Source organism: Chiloscyllium plagiosum, unplaced genomic scaffold (genome assembly GCF_037043375.1).
Source record: "Chiloscyllium plagiosum isolate Xiang-an unplaced genomic scaffold, Cpla_swu_hap1 HiC_scaffold_11, whole genome shotgun sequence".
NCBI lineage: Eukaryota > Metazoa > Chordata > Chondrichthyes > Orectolobiformes > Hemiscylliidae > Chiloscyllium > Chiloscyllium plagiosum.
The window spans coordinates 38,095,669-38,112,583 of NW_028270149.1; the positions used below are offsets into that span (position 1 = coordinate 38,095,669).

At 39.8% G+C, this 16,915-nt stretch overlaps 1 protein-coding gene and 1 long non-coding RNA gene across 4 annotated transcripts in view; one reads left to right on the forward strand and one right to left on the reverse strand.

Annotated features, from left to right (window-relative positions):
- Positions 1–16,915, reverse strand: part of arhgef9a (Cdc42 guanine nucleotide exchange factor 9a) — a 328,420-nt gene that overhangs the window by 169,641 nt on the left and 141,864 nt on the right. The window contains exon 1 of one of the 3 annotated variants that reach the window (XM_043704852.2): positions 11,201–11,339. The exons of 1 other annotated variant lie outside the window; for it this stretch is intronic. In XM_043704852.2, the coding sequence (XP_043560787.1) occupies positions 11,201–11,209 (9 nt within the window). In that variant the 5' untranslated portion in view covers positions 11,210–11,339. Of the gene's footprint in view, positions 1–11,196; positions 11,340–16,915 lie in introns of those variants that run through there. One more of the 3 variants, XM_043704853.2, reaches the window with a different exon arrangement.
- Positions 11,745–16,915, forward strand: part of LOC122557302 (uncharacterized) — a 32,100-nt gene continuing 26,929 nt past the window's right edge. The window contains exons 1-3 of the long non-coding RNA XR_015758641.1: positions 11,745–11,878; positions 12,841–12,932; positions 14,832–14,917. This is a non-coding gene — a long non-coding RNA (uncharacterized LOC122557302). The remainder of the gene's footprint in view (positions 11,879–12,840; positions 12,933–14,831; positions 14,918–16,915) is intronic.

The following is a 16,915-nucleotide window of genomic DNA, read 5'->3' on the forward strand; positions in this document are numbered from 1 at the left end:
GTCATTAAATGCTTTCTGTCATTTTTATAAATGATTTGGATGTGAACGCTGGAGGTATAGTTAGTAAGTTTGCAGATGACACCAAAATTGGAGGTGTAGTGGACACTGAAGAAGGTTACTTCAGATTACAACGGAATCTTGATCAAATGGGCCAATGGACTGAGGAGTGGCAGATGGAATTTAATTTAGATAAATGTGGGAGGCTGAAGTTTAGAAAAGATTTGGGAGGTCATGTTGCAGCTGTACAGGACATTGGTTAGGCCATTTTTGGAATGTTGCATGCAATTCTGGTCCCCTTCCTATCAAAAGGATGTTGTGAAACTTGAAAGAGTTCAGAAAAGATTTACAAGGATGTTGTGCCAGGGTTGGAGGATTTGAGCTATAGGGAGAGGCTGAATAGGCTGGAGCTGTTTTCTCTGGAGCATTGAAGGCTGAGGGTAACCTTATAGAGGTTTATAAAATCTTGAGGGACATGGATAGGATAAATAGACAAGATCTTTTCCCTGGGGTAGGGGAGTCCAGAACTAGAAGGCATAGGTTTAGGGTGAGAGGGGAAGGATATAAAAGGGATCTAAGGGGCAACTTTGTCACACAGACGGTGGTGCGTGTGTGGATTGAGCTGCCAGAGGAAGTGGAGGAGGCTAGTACAATTACAGCATTTAAAAGGCATCTGGATCAATATATAAATAGGAAGGGTTTAGAGGGATATGGACCAAGTGCTGGCAAATGGGACTAGATTAGGTTGGGATATCTGGTCAGCATGGATGAGTTGGACTAATGGGTCTGCTTCTGTGCAGTACATCTCTTTGACTCTAGAACTGGAAGTGGCTGTAACCACCCTCTTGAAGGCAATGCTGAGCTGTCTTCTTTAGCTGCTGCAGTCCTTGGAGAGAATAACACACACAATACCTTCTTGAAGGATGTTCCAGGCTTTTGACTCAGCGACAGAGAAAGAATGATGATCAATTTCCAAATCAGGATGGTGTGTGACTTGGACAGGAACTTGTACAACACAGTGTTCTGATGCATATGCTGCCCTTGCACTTCGGTGATAAAGGTGATTGGTTTGGAAGGTGCTGTCAAAGATGGACTGAATAATTGCCGCAGAGCATTTTGTCGAGGGTAAAGTCTACTTTTGCTGTGCACCAGTGATGAAAGGAATGAATTTTGAAGATGGTAAATGGGCTGCCATCAAGCACGCTGCTTTTTCTTGAAGGCAGAAAGCCTCTGCAGTGTTGTTAGAGCTGCAGCCATTCAGGTGGGGTGGGGTGGGGGTGGGGGTGGGGGGGGCTATTCCATTATATGCCTAATGTGTAATTGAAGATAATGATGGACAAGCATTGGGAGAGAAAAAGTGATTTACTCACTGCAGTATTTCTACTCTCTGCCTTTGTCTTATAGCTATAGTTTTTATATGACCAGAATAGTTCAGATTCTTGACAGTGTTAACCTACAACATATAGATAGAGGGAAGTTCAGTAATGTCAATGCTGTTGAATGTCAAGGAGATACAGATTCCTTCTTGTTGAACATGGTCACTGTATCGCATTCATGTGTGTGAATGTTGCTACTTGTTAATTATCAGCCTATGCCTGTATCTTGTCCAGGTTTTGCTCTATATGGGCACAGACAGCTTCACTATTTAGGGGTTGCAAATGGTGTTGAATCTTGTACAAACATCAGAAAACATTTCCACTTATAACCTAATGATGGAGGGCAGATATTTGATGAAGCAGCTAAAATGGTTAGACCAACAACACTACCCTGATGCACTGATAGTGTCCCTACCTCTGAGCCAGGAAACCCAGGTAAAGTCCCACCTGCTCCAGATGTGCATAATAATATCTCTAAACAGGCTGATTTGAAAATATCTACTAGCCAGTGTCTTTGCCCACCAAATGCTTGTCAATCATCTGCAAGTACATGTCAGGCATATGATGGAATATTGTAGATCATTACCTTCTGGGCTCTTGTGAGCAAGTGTCCCCATTTTGAGGCAGAAGGCCTAGACCCAAGCCCCATCTGCTCCAGAGGTGTATCGTAACATCAGTGAACATGTTGATTAAAAAATATCTACCCTGAGGAACTTCTGCAGTGGTGTCCTGGGACAAAGGTGGTTGACCTCCAACAATCACAAACATCTTTCTTTGTGCTAGGTTTGTATCCTACCAGTGGTTAATTTTCCCATGATTCCTAATGAATTCAGTTTCTCTCAAGCTTTTGGATATCATACTTGGTCCAATGCCACCTTGATACCAAAGGCAGTCACCTTTGTCTCACCTCTCAATTTTAGGCTCTTTTCTCTATTTGGACCAAAGCTGTAATGCATCAGGAGCAAACAGTTCTAATGCATGATATTTTGAAGTTAACAGTCACACAATCCCAGATTATAGTCAGTGATTGCACAAAAATCATTTTAAGAAATCATATTTATCTTTCTCACTTATAGACCTGTTTCAAAGTGCTGCAGTCAGGTCTGTCAAGTCACTTACGGTTAGAATGAGATTAATTCATTTTTGCTTAAAACTTAAGGAAAGACATTTGTTCAGCAGTGTTACATGAATACATTTTTCTCCCAGATTTCTTTCCATATATATATGCATCAGTGCCCCACAAGGCTCAGGTTCTCACAGCGGGTCACTGCTTACACCTGCAAACGTGTAGAACAATACTTACTTCCTTGTGGACTACACCGTTATGCAAAACTCTGTCACTAGAGGTACACCCTGACCTACTTCTCCCCAGCCTGTGTCTCTACTTCTTAGCAAATAACTTGCTCTCCTCTGCAAGGAAGTAGGGAGCTTTGAGTGATGGTAACAGTGACTTTTCAGGGTAGGGAGGACATAATTGATGGAGGGTAACTGTGATACATTCGAGAAGACAGTAGCTGAAGGAGATCATAAGCTGTTCAGATAAGGAGGTGAGTAGATGCTTACAGTATTTAAAACTGTGCTTTTAAAAGGGTTTGTGAGCTGCCTGATTGCTTTTGATTATATATCTCACCTCTTAAATTGCCATGGTATTGACAACTTTGGTAGTGCTCAACATTAGGAATCAATGTACATAATTATCATTGAAGTAGATATTTACATAGTAGACATTTCTAACCATTATAAATGTTAATCTTATAACTGTTAATTGAAAATTTGGCATTCCATTATACATTATGCACCAGTATATGTAGCATAAATCTGTTAATTTGAATGTTACTCCTTGTCTTTCCTTCAGTTGTACCTGCTACCTTTTTTTCAAAATTTCTCGACTTTGATCTTTCAGATAATGACTATTGATGGAGAAGGTGCTGGTGGCCCTGTGGTGTCTCACTCATTATTCACATGTTGATAGCTTTATGGTTACAAATGGCATCAGCGTAAAGCATGAACATCTGCAGTCCGTCCATGAGCATCTCAGCTGAGGACATTAAATCATTGGCGATGTGTCATGCAGCGCAAAGCTGAAGTGAAGTCAAAGCCAACAGTACCACTGATCAGGTTATAACTATTCAGTTTCTTCATGAATGACAAGTTTGATTTAATGGCAAGATAGTGGCAGTTCATCCCACCTAACATTAAACAGTGGGCTCAATCTTGCTAAGTGACTAAGGCACGTTTGGGAAATCTCATCAACGTTTGGATTTTCCAGGTTACAATATGCAAAGGGAAACTGAGTAGACCTGAAAAGACAGGCAGATCCCTGGCTGTCTCACTTCTATCCGAAGAACCAGTTTAGGGACCACAATAAGGTGATTTCTTCTAAGGACAGGAAGAGGAGGAGGAAACCGCCAAGCAAGGGAGTCGAGATAGTTGTAGCCAAGCATGTCATCAGCTAGTGTGTGCTCCCTCCTGGTGTGTGGAGATTGACGGCCCAACAGGTGAACAGTATAACAACATCAGATGCCAATCCTCACACTCCGACTTGGTAAGCATTTGCCTATAGAATTTTGCATCTTTTGAATATCTAGGAAATTTTAAACAGATCAAAACATAGAGGAAGAAACAATGAGGGAGGGTATCTATCTCATGCAGATGAGCATGTTTTACCCTCCAGGGATATTAAAAAAGTTTAAAAACCAATCACAATCCAAGTTTGCATGTGCTAATGGAAGAAGATATTCCAGTGAACTGAAGCTAATATATACTATGCTGGGTTCAAGCACTAGGATGCTGTAAAAGCCAGAGTTGAAGAACCACCTACTACTTACCCCTGCACTGCAGGTAAAGGGGAACCTCACTCTGAGTTCTGGCAGCTAACCGCCAAAGAAAATAAGCCAGAAAAATTTCAATTAATTACAAAGGCCTAGAATCCTTAAACTGATTGTTCAGCTCTCAATATTTCACCATCTACTTTTCACAAACCACTAAGAGAATGATTTGTACATTTTTTAACTTCTTTTGTGGATTCATTTTATTTTCCTAATCTGTGTCATATGTGTTGTTATTATTTATTTTCTGATTTAGTAATGAACAAACCTATTCTTTTGTTAACTTAAAGCTTGGTTAAATGGTTTCTTTTTTAAAAACAAGTTAATTTGGTCAGGGAGAAAGGCATCCACACAGAAGGATTCTTTTTTATATTAGCCTTGTTGCAAACAAGAGATGGTTGTGAGTAAAGATGACGATGGAGAGAAGAGGACCGTTCATCACTTATTGCGTGCAATTCTGGTTTCCTTCCTATCGGAAAGATGTTGTGAAACTTGAAAGGGTTCAGAAAAGATTTACAAGGATGTTGCCAGGGTTGGAGAATTTGAGCTATAAGGAGAGGCTGAACAGGCTGGGGCTGTTTTCCCTGGAGGGTCGGAGGCTGAGGGGTGACTTTATGGAGGTTTACAAAATTATGAGGGGCATGGATAGGTAAATAGGCAAAGTCTTTTCCCTGGGGTCAGGGAGTCCAGAAGTAGAGGGCATAGCTTTAGGTGAGAGGGGAAAGATGTAAAAGAGACCTAAGGGGAAACTTTTTCACTCAGAGGGTGGTATGGGTATGGACTGAGCTGCTAGAGGAAGTGGTGGAGGCTGGTACAATTGCAACATTTAAAGGCATTTGGGTGGGTATATAAATAGGAAGGGTTTTGAGGGATATGGGCCGGGTGCTGACAGGTGGAACTAGATTGGGTTGGGATATCTGATCGGCATGGATGTGTTGGATCGAAGGGTCTGTTTCCATGCTGTACATCTCTATGACTCTATGACTCTTCTCACCAGGAAGCTTAACTATTTGAGGTATTTGACCAGTAATAACTTGAATAATCTCACCTGGGGTCAGGACATTGTAAGATGTATCTACACCAGCTCCTTAAAATGCCAATAATTATGCCCGACTAGCAGTTGCACCTGTTGGGTATCATGCAATAAATCTGACAAAGAACATTGTAACAGCATCAAGATTTATTGCCCTTTAGCTAAATGTCCTTATGAAGGCAAAGGTGAGCCACCTTTTTGAACTAGTACAATCTGTATACTGAAGGTACTCCCTTTATGATATTTGACAATAAGTTCCTGCATTTTGACCCAAGAACAGTAGAGGAATGCTAATATTTCCAAGTCTGTTCTAATGAAAGGTCATCAACCTAAAATGTTATCTCTGTTTCTCTTTACAGATGCTATCTAACCTGTTGCGTTTATTTAGTTTTTATTCTGATTTCAGATCTCAGCATTTATAGTTCTTTGCTTTTATATTTCCAAATCATGATAAATGGTGAGAAGGAGGGGAACTTGCAGGTGACGCCGTCCTCCCCAACCATGATCTTCTGGTTAATAGAGGTAGGAAATTTGACAGAAACTGTTGAAAAGGCCTTGGTAGTTGTTGCAACGTGTCTTCTAATAGATATGCACTGGTAGATGGTGATGGATAGGTGCAAATCAAATGGGCTGCATTGTCCTAGATAGTGTCAAGCTTCCTGAGTATTGTTGATGTTGTACTTATCCTGACTTGTGCCATATAGGTAGTGGAAAGTAATTGAGAAGTCAGAAAGTGAGTCAGTCACCACTGAATACCCAACTCCGGCCTGATCTTGTAATTACAGTAATGGGAGATTTAGCAATTGTAATGTTGCTTAATGTCAAGGGAAGGTGGTTAGACTTGCTCTTTATGGAAATGGTTATTGCTTGACACATGTGCAAAACATTAGTCACAAGCCACTGATCAGACAAGGCCTAAATTTTCTACAGGTCCTACTTTGGCAGTCATCTACTGCTTCATTACCTAAGGCGTTATATGAAACTGAAAATTGCAATTATTAGTAGATAACTCCACTTATAATCATGATAGAAGGAAAGTCATTAATAAAGAAGCTGAAAATGATTTGAGATAGGACACAACCCTGTGGAGGTCATGCAGCAATGTTCTGGGACTGAGATTGGCTTCCAATAACTACAATCACATTGCAATAAAGAGCTTTCCAACTAATTTATATTGACTTCAATTTTACTCAAGATCATTGATGACAGTCTATCAAATAATGCTGTGATGTCAATCACATTCACTCGAGTTACCCACGGAATTCAGCTTTTTTGTGTGTTTGGACCATGTCTGGAACCAATAGGCCCTACAAAGTTACATTAAATAAATTGAACTGTTTTCACATGGACTTTTCCTCAGCATGTAGATCTTACAACCTTTAAAATTCCAGGAACTCAGTTGGATATTTAATAAGGCTGAATAGTGTTGTCACAATGAGTTACATTTTTCTGAGGTAATTGTCTTTAATACAGGGGTCCAAATAACCTCACAAATTATCAAATATTTAATTTGCTACTATTACAAAACGTTTTTTATTCATTCACAAAATGTGTGCAGCAGTGGCTAGGCCAGCATTTATTGCCCAGAGGTCAGTTAAGAGTCAACCATATTGTTATGGGTCTGGAGCCACGTGTCATCCAGACCAGATAAGGGTAGCACTTTGCTTCTCTAAAGAAGATGAGTGAATCAGTTTGGATTTTCGCCAACAATTGGCAATGGTTTGACAAACATCATTAAATTTTTAATTCCAGAATTTTTTATTGAATTCAAATTCCACCACTTGCCATGGCAGGATTTGAAACCAAGTTCCCATAACATTACCTGGGTATCTCAATGAAGAGTCTAGCAATAATAGCATAAGGCCATCACCTCCTCTGGCCTTAAACAATGGTTGTAACATCCAATGAGAAGATTTTGAGGAACGAATCAAACTTAAATGATAGTTCTATAGGTTTTCTCAATAATGATGCCACTTTAACAAGAAATTCTTGCTGACAGCTAATAGTTTTAGATAATGTTGGTAAACTGTATTACCATAAAATATTAAAAATGAATTCAGCAAACAGAATATTTGCTAAGTCCATGATTAGCCAAAGCTATCCAGTTCACTAAGGTCTGAGGTCAATCCTCCATCTCCGAATTAAATACCAATAAACTCTTGTAATTATATAGCACCATTAATTTTTTTCATATATTATGCAAAGGATGAGGGCATCACTGGACAAGCCATTACTGTCCATCCCTAATTGCCCAGAGAGCAGTTAAGAGTCACCCACATTGCTCTGGGTATGAAGTCACATGTAGGCCAAATTCCTTCCCTAAAATGACATTAGTGAACCAGATGGATTTTTCCAACAATCAACAATGAATTCATGGTCATCTTTAGACTCTTACTTCCAGATTTTATTGAGTTAAAAATACACCACCTGCCATGGCAGGATTCAAACCCACGGCCCCAACACATTACCTGGGTTGCTGGATTAACAATCTAGTGATCACACCACTAGGCCATTGTCTTCCCCACTAGTATAGTAAAACCTCCCAAGATATTTCATTGACACATTGTCAAACACAATTTGACACCAAGCCACATGAAAAGATATTAGGGCAAGTGACCAAAGTTTGGTCAAAGAGGCAGGCAGGCAAAACCAAGGAACTCATTATTGACTGTTGGCAGGATGTTACTCATGCCCCCTACACATTAACAGCACAGAGGTGGAACGGGTGGAGAGTGTCAAGCTCCTGGGAGTGGACATCGACAACAAGCTTTCTTGAACTCTTCATGGGGACGCACTGGTTACGAAAGCCCAACAACATTTCTTCCTCAGGCAGCGGAGAACATTTGGCATTATGGCGAATACCCTTGCCAACGTTTATAGGTGCACCATCAAGAGCACTCTGTTTGGATGTATCACTACCTGGTATGGCAATTGTACCATTTAAGATCGGAGACAGTTACAGAGAGTAGTGAACTTGGCCCGGACAATCACAAAGGCCAACCTCCCATCCACAGAATCCATCTACCAGGCCAGCTGTCAAGGAAAGGCCGCCAGCATTCTCAAAGATCCATCCCACTATAGCAATGGTTTTCCACAACCTCGACCAGTGGGGAGAAGATACAGAAGCCTGAACACACACACTAGCCGGTTTTGAAACAGTTTCTACCCTACTGTTGTTAGAACAATGAATGGACTCACAAATTCTTAGCATTTGCCTGTACCTGTCTTTTGGTTTTTGCCACTATTTACCTATTATTTACTTATCTATGCTGTTTAGCTATGTGATCTGACTGTATTGCTCGCATGATAAAGCTTTTTACTGTGCCTCGGTACACGTGACAATAAATTCAATTCAAAGAAAGAGGAAGAGGCAGAGATGATTAGGAAGAAAATCCCAAAGCTTGGGGTTTGGCAACTGAAGTCACGGCCAGCAATGGCAGGGCAATTAAAATCAGGGATGCGCAAAAGTCATAATTAAAGGAGCACAGAAATCTCAACACAGAGTACCATCAGCTGGAGCTGTAATGGATTGCTGCAAATGTCATTAGCACTCTTATGTTAAAAAGGTAAAGTCAGCCTGAGTCCGCAATCACTTTTCAGTTATCCCAACTGGGATAAATAGATGCAAATGACATCCTTGTGGTCAAAGTGTCTGCCAAAGGATCAACAGGGTAGGTTTCCGGCAGTGTTTGGACATAAAGCTTGCATTACAGATTGGAAAGCTATTGTACCAAGGCCTGATTTTCTTCATATTCATTGAAATCAATGGAAAATAAATTCGGCACTTTCATTAATGGGCAGCCGATTAACGCCACCAGATAAAAAAAAGCCTACCCCCACTTAAAGATGAATACATACTGAAAGGATAGTAGCATGAGATACTAGCAGATGCTTAAGATCATTGTGCTGTAGCCTAGCAACAGATAGCACCATCAGGAATGGAACAGCATTGGCTAGGAAATTGTCAGGAAAAAAAAAGAAAACATTATTTTCACATTTGCAATTTTGCATTCATTAGTAATGCAAATACTGCATTTCTCTATCAAATTCTTTTCTATTTTGAATTGGAATTCAATTTAAAATAAATGGGCAATAATTGCATTAAAACAGTAAACTGAGAAATTTGCCTTGGTGAATTCAGCACTTGTATTATCACATTACCAAGAGTACTCCCTAATTTCATGTATTTTACTTTATTTTCAACTACTTTTAAAATAAAATATTTTTTTTCAAGTACAGCAAGGGTTAAGCCTTGAATAATAGCAAGGTTATGATCTTGTGTTCTAAAGTCAGTTTTTAAGGTGAATTCTGTCAATTACATATTTGCTGGAAAGAACAATTCAAGGAATAGGACACTATTGGGAAAAATTCTGTCAGCCCTAAATTCAGCCCTCTGATCGATTCATTAAAAAATGCTTGTAGGGATACTTGCAGCCCTATCGCTGCACCCACCAATCCCTAATAGGATGAGTTGGGGTGAGGTGCTTCTGTCTAATGGGAGAAAAGTGGTCATGGAAAAGGAATAAAAATGAAGAAATGTCTTCTGCTGCCTTAAAAAATAAATCATACTTTGTCGTAACAGGCCTTGCATTACATTAAGACCAGATAATTTATTTTGTCAGAGTGGACGGTGGTTTTACTGATATTGATCCATAACTCAGAGTGATAAAGATTCCAACTATAACAATAGAGAAAACTCTGCAAGCAACTATATCAAGATTGGGTGAGATTTTGTTGACTAAAATATCGCTCTACTGGCAACACTACATGGCTCATCCTATTCATGTGCCCAAACTCGAAGTGCTTATCTTTCATCTTAGTTCGATGATAGTAGGACAGAGGGCCTGCCTTTTGCTTCTTGACGTTTCTTTTACAGCTCCCATGAATCACAACTGATCCTCCTCCTTGCTCTGACTAGCTGGTATTTTTAAACACCTCTCAGATCCCTTCACTCACTGAGACCCCAGTAATAGCCAGAAGGTGAATTGTGTTATGTGATGTTCACTAATTCCAAAGGAAATTCAGGTGCATCCCGGTGGGTTACAAACAGCCTTCACATAATCTGCACCCCTTTTACTATTTAAACATTATGAGATGACCAACGGCATTAAAATTTTGTATGGGTACAATCTTAGAAGATTTGTAGCCCAAATGTTAAAAATGGCTGAAGGAAATTGCAGATCATTATACATTCTATGAGAAAAAAAAATGTCAAAATACATAGGAATTGGTACAAACATGGTCTGATTTCTTGGGGGTTTTTTCCATCTTCAAAAATCACTAAAGCAAGATTAACAAAGCTGTTTTACCAATAAGCAGCAATCAAAAATATTTTGATTAACATTGCAATAAGAGGTTTGCCTGAAGGTCTGACTTAGTCTGCAATAGGTTTATTTACTCTCTCAGGTCTGAACCTTTCACTATATATCCATTCAGCAAAAGAAAGGCCAGCATTTCTAATTTCAGACTATACCCTGACTCACAGCAGAAACAATCTGCCATGTTGTTCATAACAAAGTCTAAAGGATTATTTCTAATACAGATAACAATTTGTTTTAAAACTGTAAGCAAAAACATGCTATTCCTCACTATACACCCTGTTTAAAAGGCCAACAATCCAGCAGCAAATTCATTGCTGTAATGGTAGTCATTTTTAAGAAAGATCTATTTGGGGAATGACCTATAATTTGTTTATTTAATACGTAATTACCAAAATTAATACTCATCCAGCCACAACTGCTCAGGAGCCGTACACATTCGCACAAGCTTCAGTAATACACATACCATTAATAATTGCTTGCTAGAAATTTCTACAGAGGACAGCTTCCAATGCTAGAAAATATACCACAAAAGAGCTTTTTTCTTTTCTTTTGTTAAACTAAACAAGATCTAGCCAACAAATAACTAGACTTACAGGCATATTAAAGACAAGACACGACAAAAGATTAGGTAGATAATATACCAACGTCATTCATATCACTGCAGGGCCATACTGTAGCTGTCCCTCTGAAGCGCTGTGTCACTCAATACTTCAAGAGTCATCCATTAACGTGTGCCGAGCAGGAACATTAAAATTACATTCACCAGTACCAACACTACGATAATGGCAAATACAACAATGGTCTGTATATCCAAGGTCATGGTGCAATGCAGGAGACTGTAGTACTCAAGATGCGGATCTGGCAGGCTCTGTGAAGTCAACCTGGGCTCTGAACTAAAATTGTCCAACAGATCCACCATGCCAGATGAGATTTCTTCTTCCCCTTCTAATTCATTCCATTCCAGCTGATTGCAGCATCAGTCTCAAGTGCTTCACTTGCACTAAATTCCTTGCAGAAACCCATTCGGCAAGAGATTACACGTCACTCTGTATGTAGATAAGAAAGAGAGTGCCAGTTTCCGAATAACAGCCCCGTGAGCAGGATCTCACAGTGTGAGGCAACAGCTGAGGCGGGCGTCGCATGTTAATCACTCAGTGATCAAACAAGCAGGGATGCAGCTGCCAATCATACATGAAATGCTAATATCATGAACATTTAGTCGTCATCTATCAAATAACATAAAGGGGAGGAGATATAGGAAGGGGATGATGACAACAGTTTACTGCGTGGGCAATTGGAAAAATGGAAGGTGTCTTCTGAAAGGTACAGATAAATGTCGCTGGAAATGTCAGTGTGCTTGCTTGTTTCCTGGATGCCAAACAATCATCACCATGTTAACAGTTTGAATGCTGTGACCTTGTGAAAAATGTACTGTTAGAACATTACTCCTCTGCAAGCTAAAATTTATTTGACAAGCCATCAGCGCAGCTGTTTTTGCTTGGTGTACAACCGTGAAAAGCTCCTGTGATAACTTAATTAGTTAAGCAGACTGTTTCTGAGTTAAACACTCCAGAAGGTCCCGAGTTTGATAAAGGGGTTGATCTAATTTTCCTGATCTCAGCTGGGACAACAGACTTAAAAATATAATTGGCTTCAGCCCCTTAGGCAGTGAAAATTCATTTCGACTTCATACACCTGATTCCTATCCATAATAACTCTCGCAGGAAAGTGTGTGTGTGTCTGTCTGCCTGTCTGTGTCCCTGTCTGTGTGTGTATACCTGTGTCGGTGTATACATGTGAAGCCCTGGTGGGGTGGGATTGATGCTCATGCCCATTTGCAATAATTTCAAGTCCTGACACTCTCTGTCCTCACTCAGGCCTGAAGTGGTAATGGTAGCCAACTGGCAACTGATCAAATACAGCTCAGTGATAGTGCTTTAGGAGAAGAGGAAAACATGGAAAAAAATCAAATGAAGAAAATGAATTATGGACTCATATAACTTTTGTTTCAATGCTACAGTAATAAAGCTCAGACCAAACTCTAACTTAAGCATAGAAAAAGGACTTTTTCTCAACTACCATTTCAATTTTAAAACTCATATTGCAAATTCATTCAGACACACAAAAGAACGTATACTAAGACAGGGATAAACAAACATTGTTTAATGTCTGATTTCAGTGAACAAACTATATAAGCTTATGAAGCATTACAACAGTTGCATTTTCTAGATGTTTCTTGGGCAATGATCAGAAACCATAACAGATATTTCCTATCCCCTGGATAGGTCCATTAAATTCCGCATATCGAATCGTGTTTGGGAAGAAATCATCTCCATCAGCATGGACAGAATACTGAAGCTTCAGGAATTGCTCTTTAGTGAGTTTAATCACAAAACCACCGATACTGTTGCTTTCCCATTCTGTTCATTTATAAAGTTATTTTTAGTTCAAGTTTTATGGAAGTGTAAAAGGATTTGCACAGCTGTGGGACCATTTGTGTGTTAGTCACAGTATACATTTATTATTGGATCAAGAAATACAGTCAAATCTAAAGTCTGACAGGTCCAACCAAGCCAGTTGTGCTTTTGAAGATTTTATAAACTGTTCTCTCTGGTGACAAGATGTAACCTTAAAACTTAGGCATGCTAATCTCTAGTTACTGAGTGATATAACAGCATATTTAAATAGTGCCTTTAATCTAAAACATTCCAAAGCACTTATATTTGGAATGTTCTACAACAAAATATAATAACTAGCCAAAAAAAGGTATCAGGCAAAATGACTAAATGCACAAATAGGTAGGTTATAAGGAGTGCCTTGGAGGAGGAAAATGACGTAGAAAATTAGAAAGTTGTAGGGAGAAACTTCCAGAGTTCAAGACCTGGGCAACTAAAGGCACGGCCATCAATAGTTGAGGAAGTAAAACTGAGAATACATAAAAGAGCAGAGTTAGAGAAGTACAGACATGTGCAAAGAAACTAAAAGAGCATGTATTTTTTGTCCATGCACAATTTTACTTGTCAGTACAACCTTAAAAAACATATTCACAATGTTATCATTGTACCACAGAAAGTGGCCTTAAGGGTTTAAATGTTAATACTTTATCTAATCCTAAGGATCACTTGAAGGATGGCATACTACTAAAAACATGCTTGATTGTACAACTTAATATCTTAAAATTAGCCTAGACACTCATGTACCTTCAAATTTAATAATGGTATACAGTCACCAGCTATAGCAGATGTCTTTTGGATTCTTCAATACCACATTATCCACATCTAGTTTCTTGTGTTACAAGGGGTAACAAGCATGGTCACATCAGTGTACACTACTGGAGAAGAAAGCTGCATCATGGTAATCAGCAGTGACCACCCATAAATAATTTTCTTGGCGGTAGAAATTTGGAAATCTAATTGAAAAATGCCCAGGGATATGCAGGTTAAGGTGGATTGGCCATGCTAAATTACCCATAGTGCCCAGGGATGTGCAAGTTAGGGGGGATTGGCCATGCTAAATTGCTCATAGTGTCCAGGGATGTTCACGTTAGGGTGGATTGGCCATGCTAAATTGTCCATGGTGTTAGGTGCATTAGTCAGGGGTAAATATAGGGTAGGGGAATGGGTCTGAGTGGGTTACTCTTCAGAGGGTTGGTGTGGACTTGTTGGGCTGAATGGCCTGTTTCCACACTGTAGGGAATCTAATCTAATCTAAACAATAACTGAACAAAAACTCTAGATATGACTGAATTTGGACAACCTGCAGTTTTAGTCTTCATGAGTACAAACAACCATACAGATCTGTAGATAGGGTATTGAATAGCCAGAGGATAGAGCTTATTTCTTTCAAAATGGAACAAATGTCTAAGTTTCCCTTTACCTACCAATAAAAAAGGCTGAAGTCACAAACATAAGAAAAAAAATTCTCTCTATCCCTTTCTGTCTTTAAATTTTAAACTGTTTTTTTCAAATCAACCTGTTCAGTGATGTTATTATACACCTTCGGAGCAGATGGAACCTAAACATAAGTCTCTTCCAGAAATAGGGACACTACCACTGAACCACAAGAGTCCCCTTTCTCTCTTTCTTTGAAAGAAAAAAACCCTGAGCACCTGGTGATCCAATTTTTGTTTAAAAGGCAGTTAAACTTTCCTGAGGGTGCAGCTTTAAGTGCTCATAAAAGAAACTACAGCTTCAAATTATTTTTAAAGTTATTTTCTACATTAAAAAGCTTTATCTGTGACCAGACTTCAATTGGTTCATTTGTTTTCTTTTTCAAGTCCAGTGTTAAAGTAGAGGGAAGCCCACATGACAGCATGACTATCTCATTGGCATGAATGCCACCTACAGGCAGGAGCCAAAAATGGTAAGCCTGGAGTTGTGAAAGCATGGGTTGAATGGGACAAAGATGAGTAAATGGGAAGCAACATAGATAAATAAAGGGAAAAAGAAGCTTAAAGGGAAATGTAGAAAGAGAAAGAAGCAAAACCAGTAAAAGAAATCAAAAGCAGGATAGATAAAGGGAAACCGGTAATGTGCTGGAATTTCCAGAAGGCATTTGTTCAGGTACCACACATTAGACTACTTTAATAAAATAAGAGCCCATGGCATTGAGAGAGTATATTAACATAGATAGATGATATTCTAACTTTTAGATGACAGAGAGTTAGGAGGTATTTTCAGGATGGCAACATGTAACTAGTGGAGTGCAAACAGGTTCCATTTCTTCCAGTACCTTCTCCAATCAATCTGTCAAAGATCAGAGTTTCTGAAAAAGACTCATACTGGATTCAAAACATTAATTCTGTTTTTCTCTCTCCACAGATGCTGCCAGACCAACAGAGTTTCTCCATCGCTTTCTATTCCTTCTTTAACCTTCTCTGCTCAAAGGACAACAAGTTTTTTAGTTTTGCCACCTATCTAAAATGGGTCACTAAATAACTAAATGATTCACAGCATTATCCTTCAGGCAAGATGATTGAATTTCTTATGACGTTGGAATGATACACTCTCTGCACAGTGCAGCTTGATGTTGATCAAATGAGAAAAGTTACAGAAGTACATGAATTTCTTAACTCTACAGAGCACAGAAGGCAACCTAGTTCATTACCAATCTAGAGAGGAAAGGAGCTAAATTTGGCAGACAAGATTGATGGATATGCAAAACCTAAAGCACATGCATGCCATTGATTCAATAGTTTAGCATCTGACCCTGTATTTAATCCTTCAACATTGGAGCTGATGAAGTCATAAGAGCGACGACCGGGGGCTGCTGGGAAGGCAAGTTCCTTCTTTAAATAACTTACCTCATGTGTAGGCAGAGCACACGCTCAGAAGGAGTGGACATGGGATTGCTGAGTAAGTGAGGTAATATATTTGGGTAGTTGCTTTACCCAAAACACTACTTAGGTAGTGTCTCTCATCCACCCACCTCCTCTAACCAAAAAAAAAGCTAACAGGATTCGTAAGGTTATTAGTTTTTTTTAATAGTCTCTTTAGAAATTCAGGACAGTGGGAATGGTGGTTAGCGCAATTGAATGTACCTCCTGCAGAATGTGGGAGGTAAGGGTCACCACTAGTGTCCCCATTGACTTCATCTGTGGGAGTTGCACCCAACTCCAGCTCCTCGAAAACTGCACTAGGGAACTGGAGCTGGAGCTGGAGCTGGATGAACTTCAGATTATTCAGGAGGCTCTGAGGGTAATTGAAAGGAGTTACAGGGAGGTAGTCACACCTCAGGTACAAGAAAAAGATAGATGGGTTACAGTCAGGGTATAGAAAGGGAACAGGCAGACAGTGTGGGAATCTCCTTGGCCATTCCCCTCAATAACAAGTAAACAGTTTTTGGATACTGTTGGGAGGGATGAATTACCAGGGTAGGCCATAGGGTACGGGTCTCTGGAACAGAGTCTGTCCCTGTTGCTCAGAAAGGAAGGGAGGAGATGAGCAGAGCTTTAGTCACTGGGGACTTCACAGGTTAGAAGGACAGATAGAAGATTCTGTGGGAACAAGAGACACTCGCTGTTGGTGTGTTGCCTCCCAGTGCCAGGGTCCGAGATGTCTCACATCATGTTTTTAGGGTTCTTAAAGGGGACGGAGAGCCGCCCCAAGTTGTGGTTCATACAGGCACCAACTACATAGGTAGGAAAAGGGATGGGGATGTAAGGCAGAAATTCAAGAAGCTAGGGTGGAAGCTTAGAGCTAGAACAAATAGAATTGTTATCTCTGGTTTATCACTCATGCCATGTGCTAGTGAGGTGAGGAATAGGGAGAGAGAGCAGTTGAACACGTGGGCAAAGAGATGGTGCAGGAGGGAGAGATTCAAAGACCTGGATAATTGAGGCTCAATCTGGGGTAGGTGGGA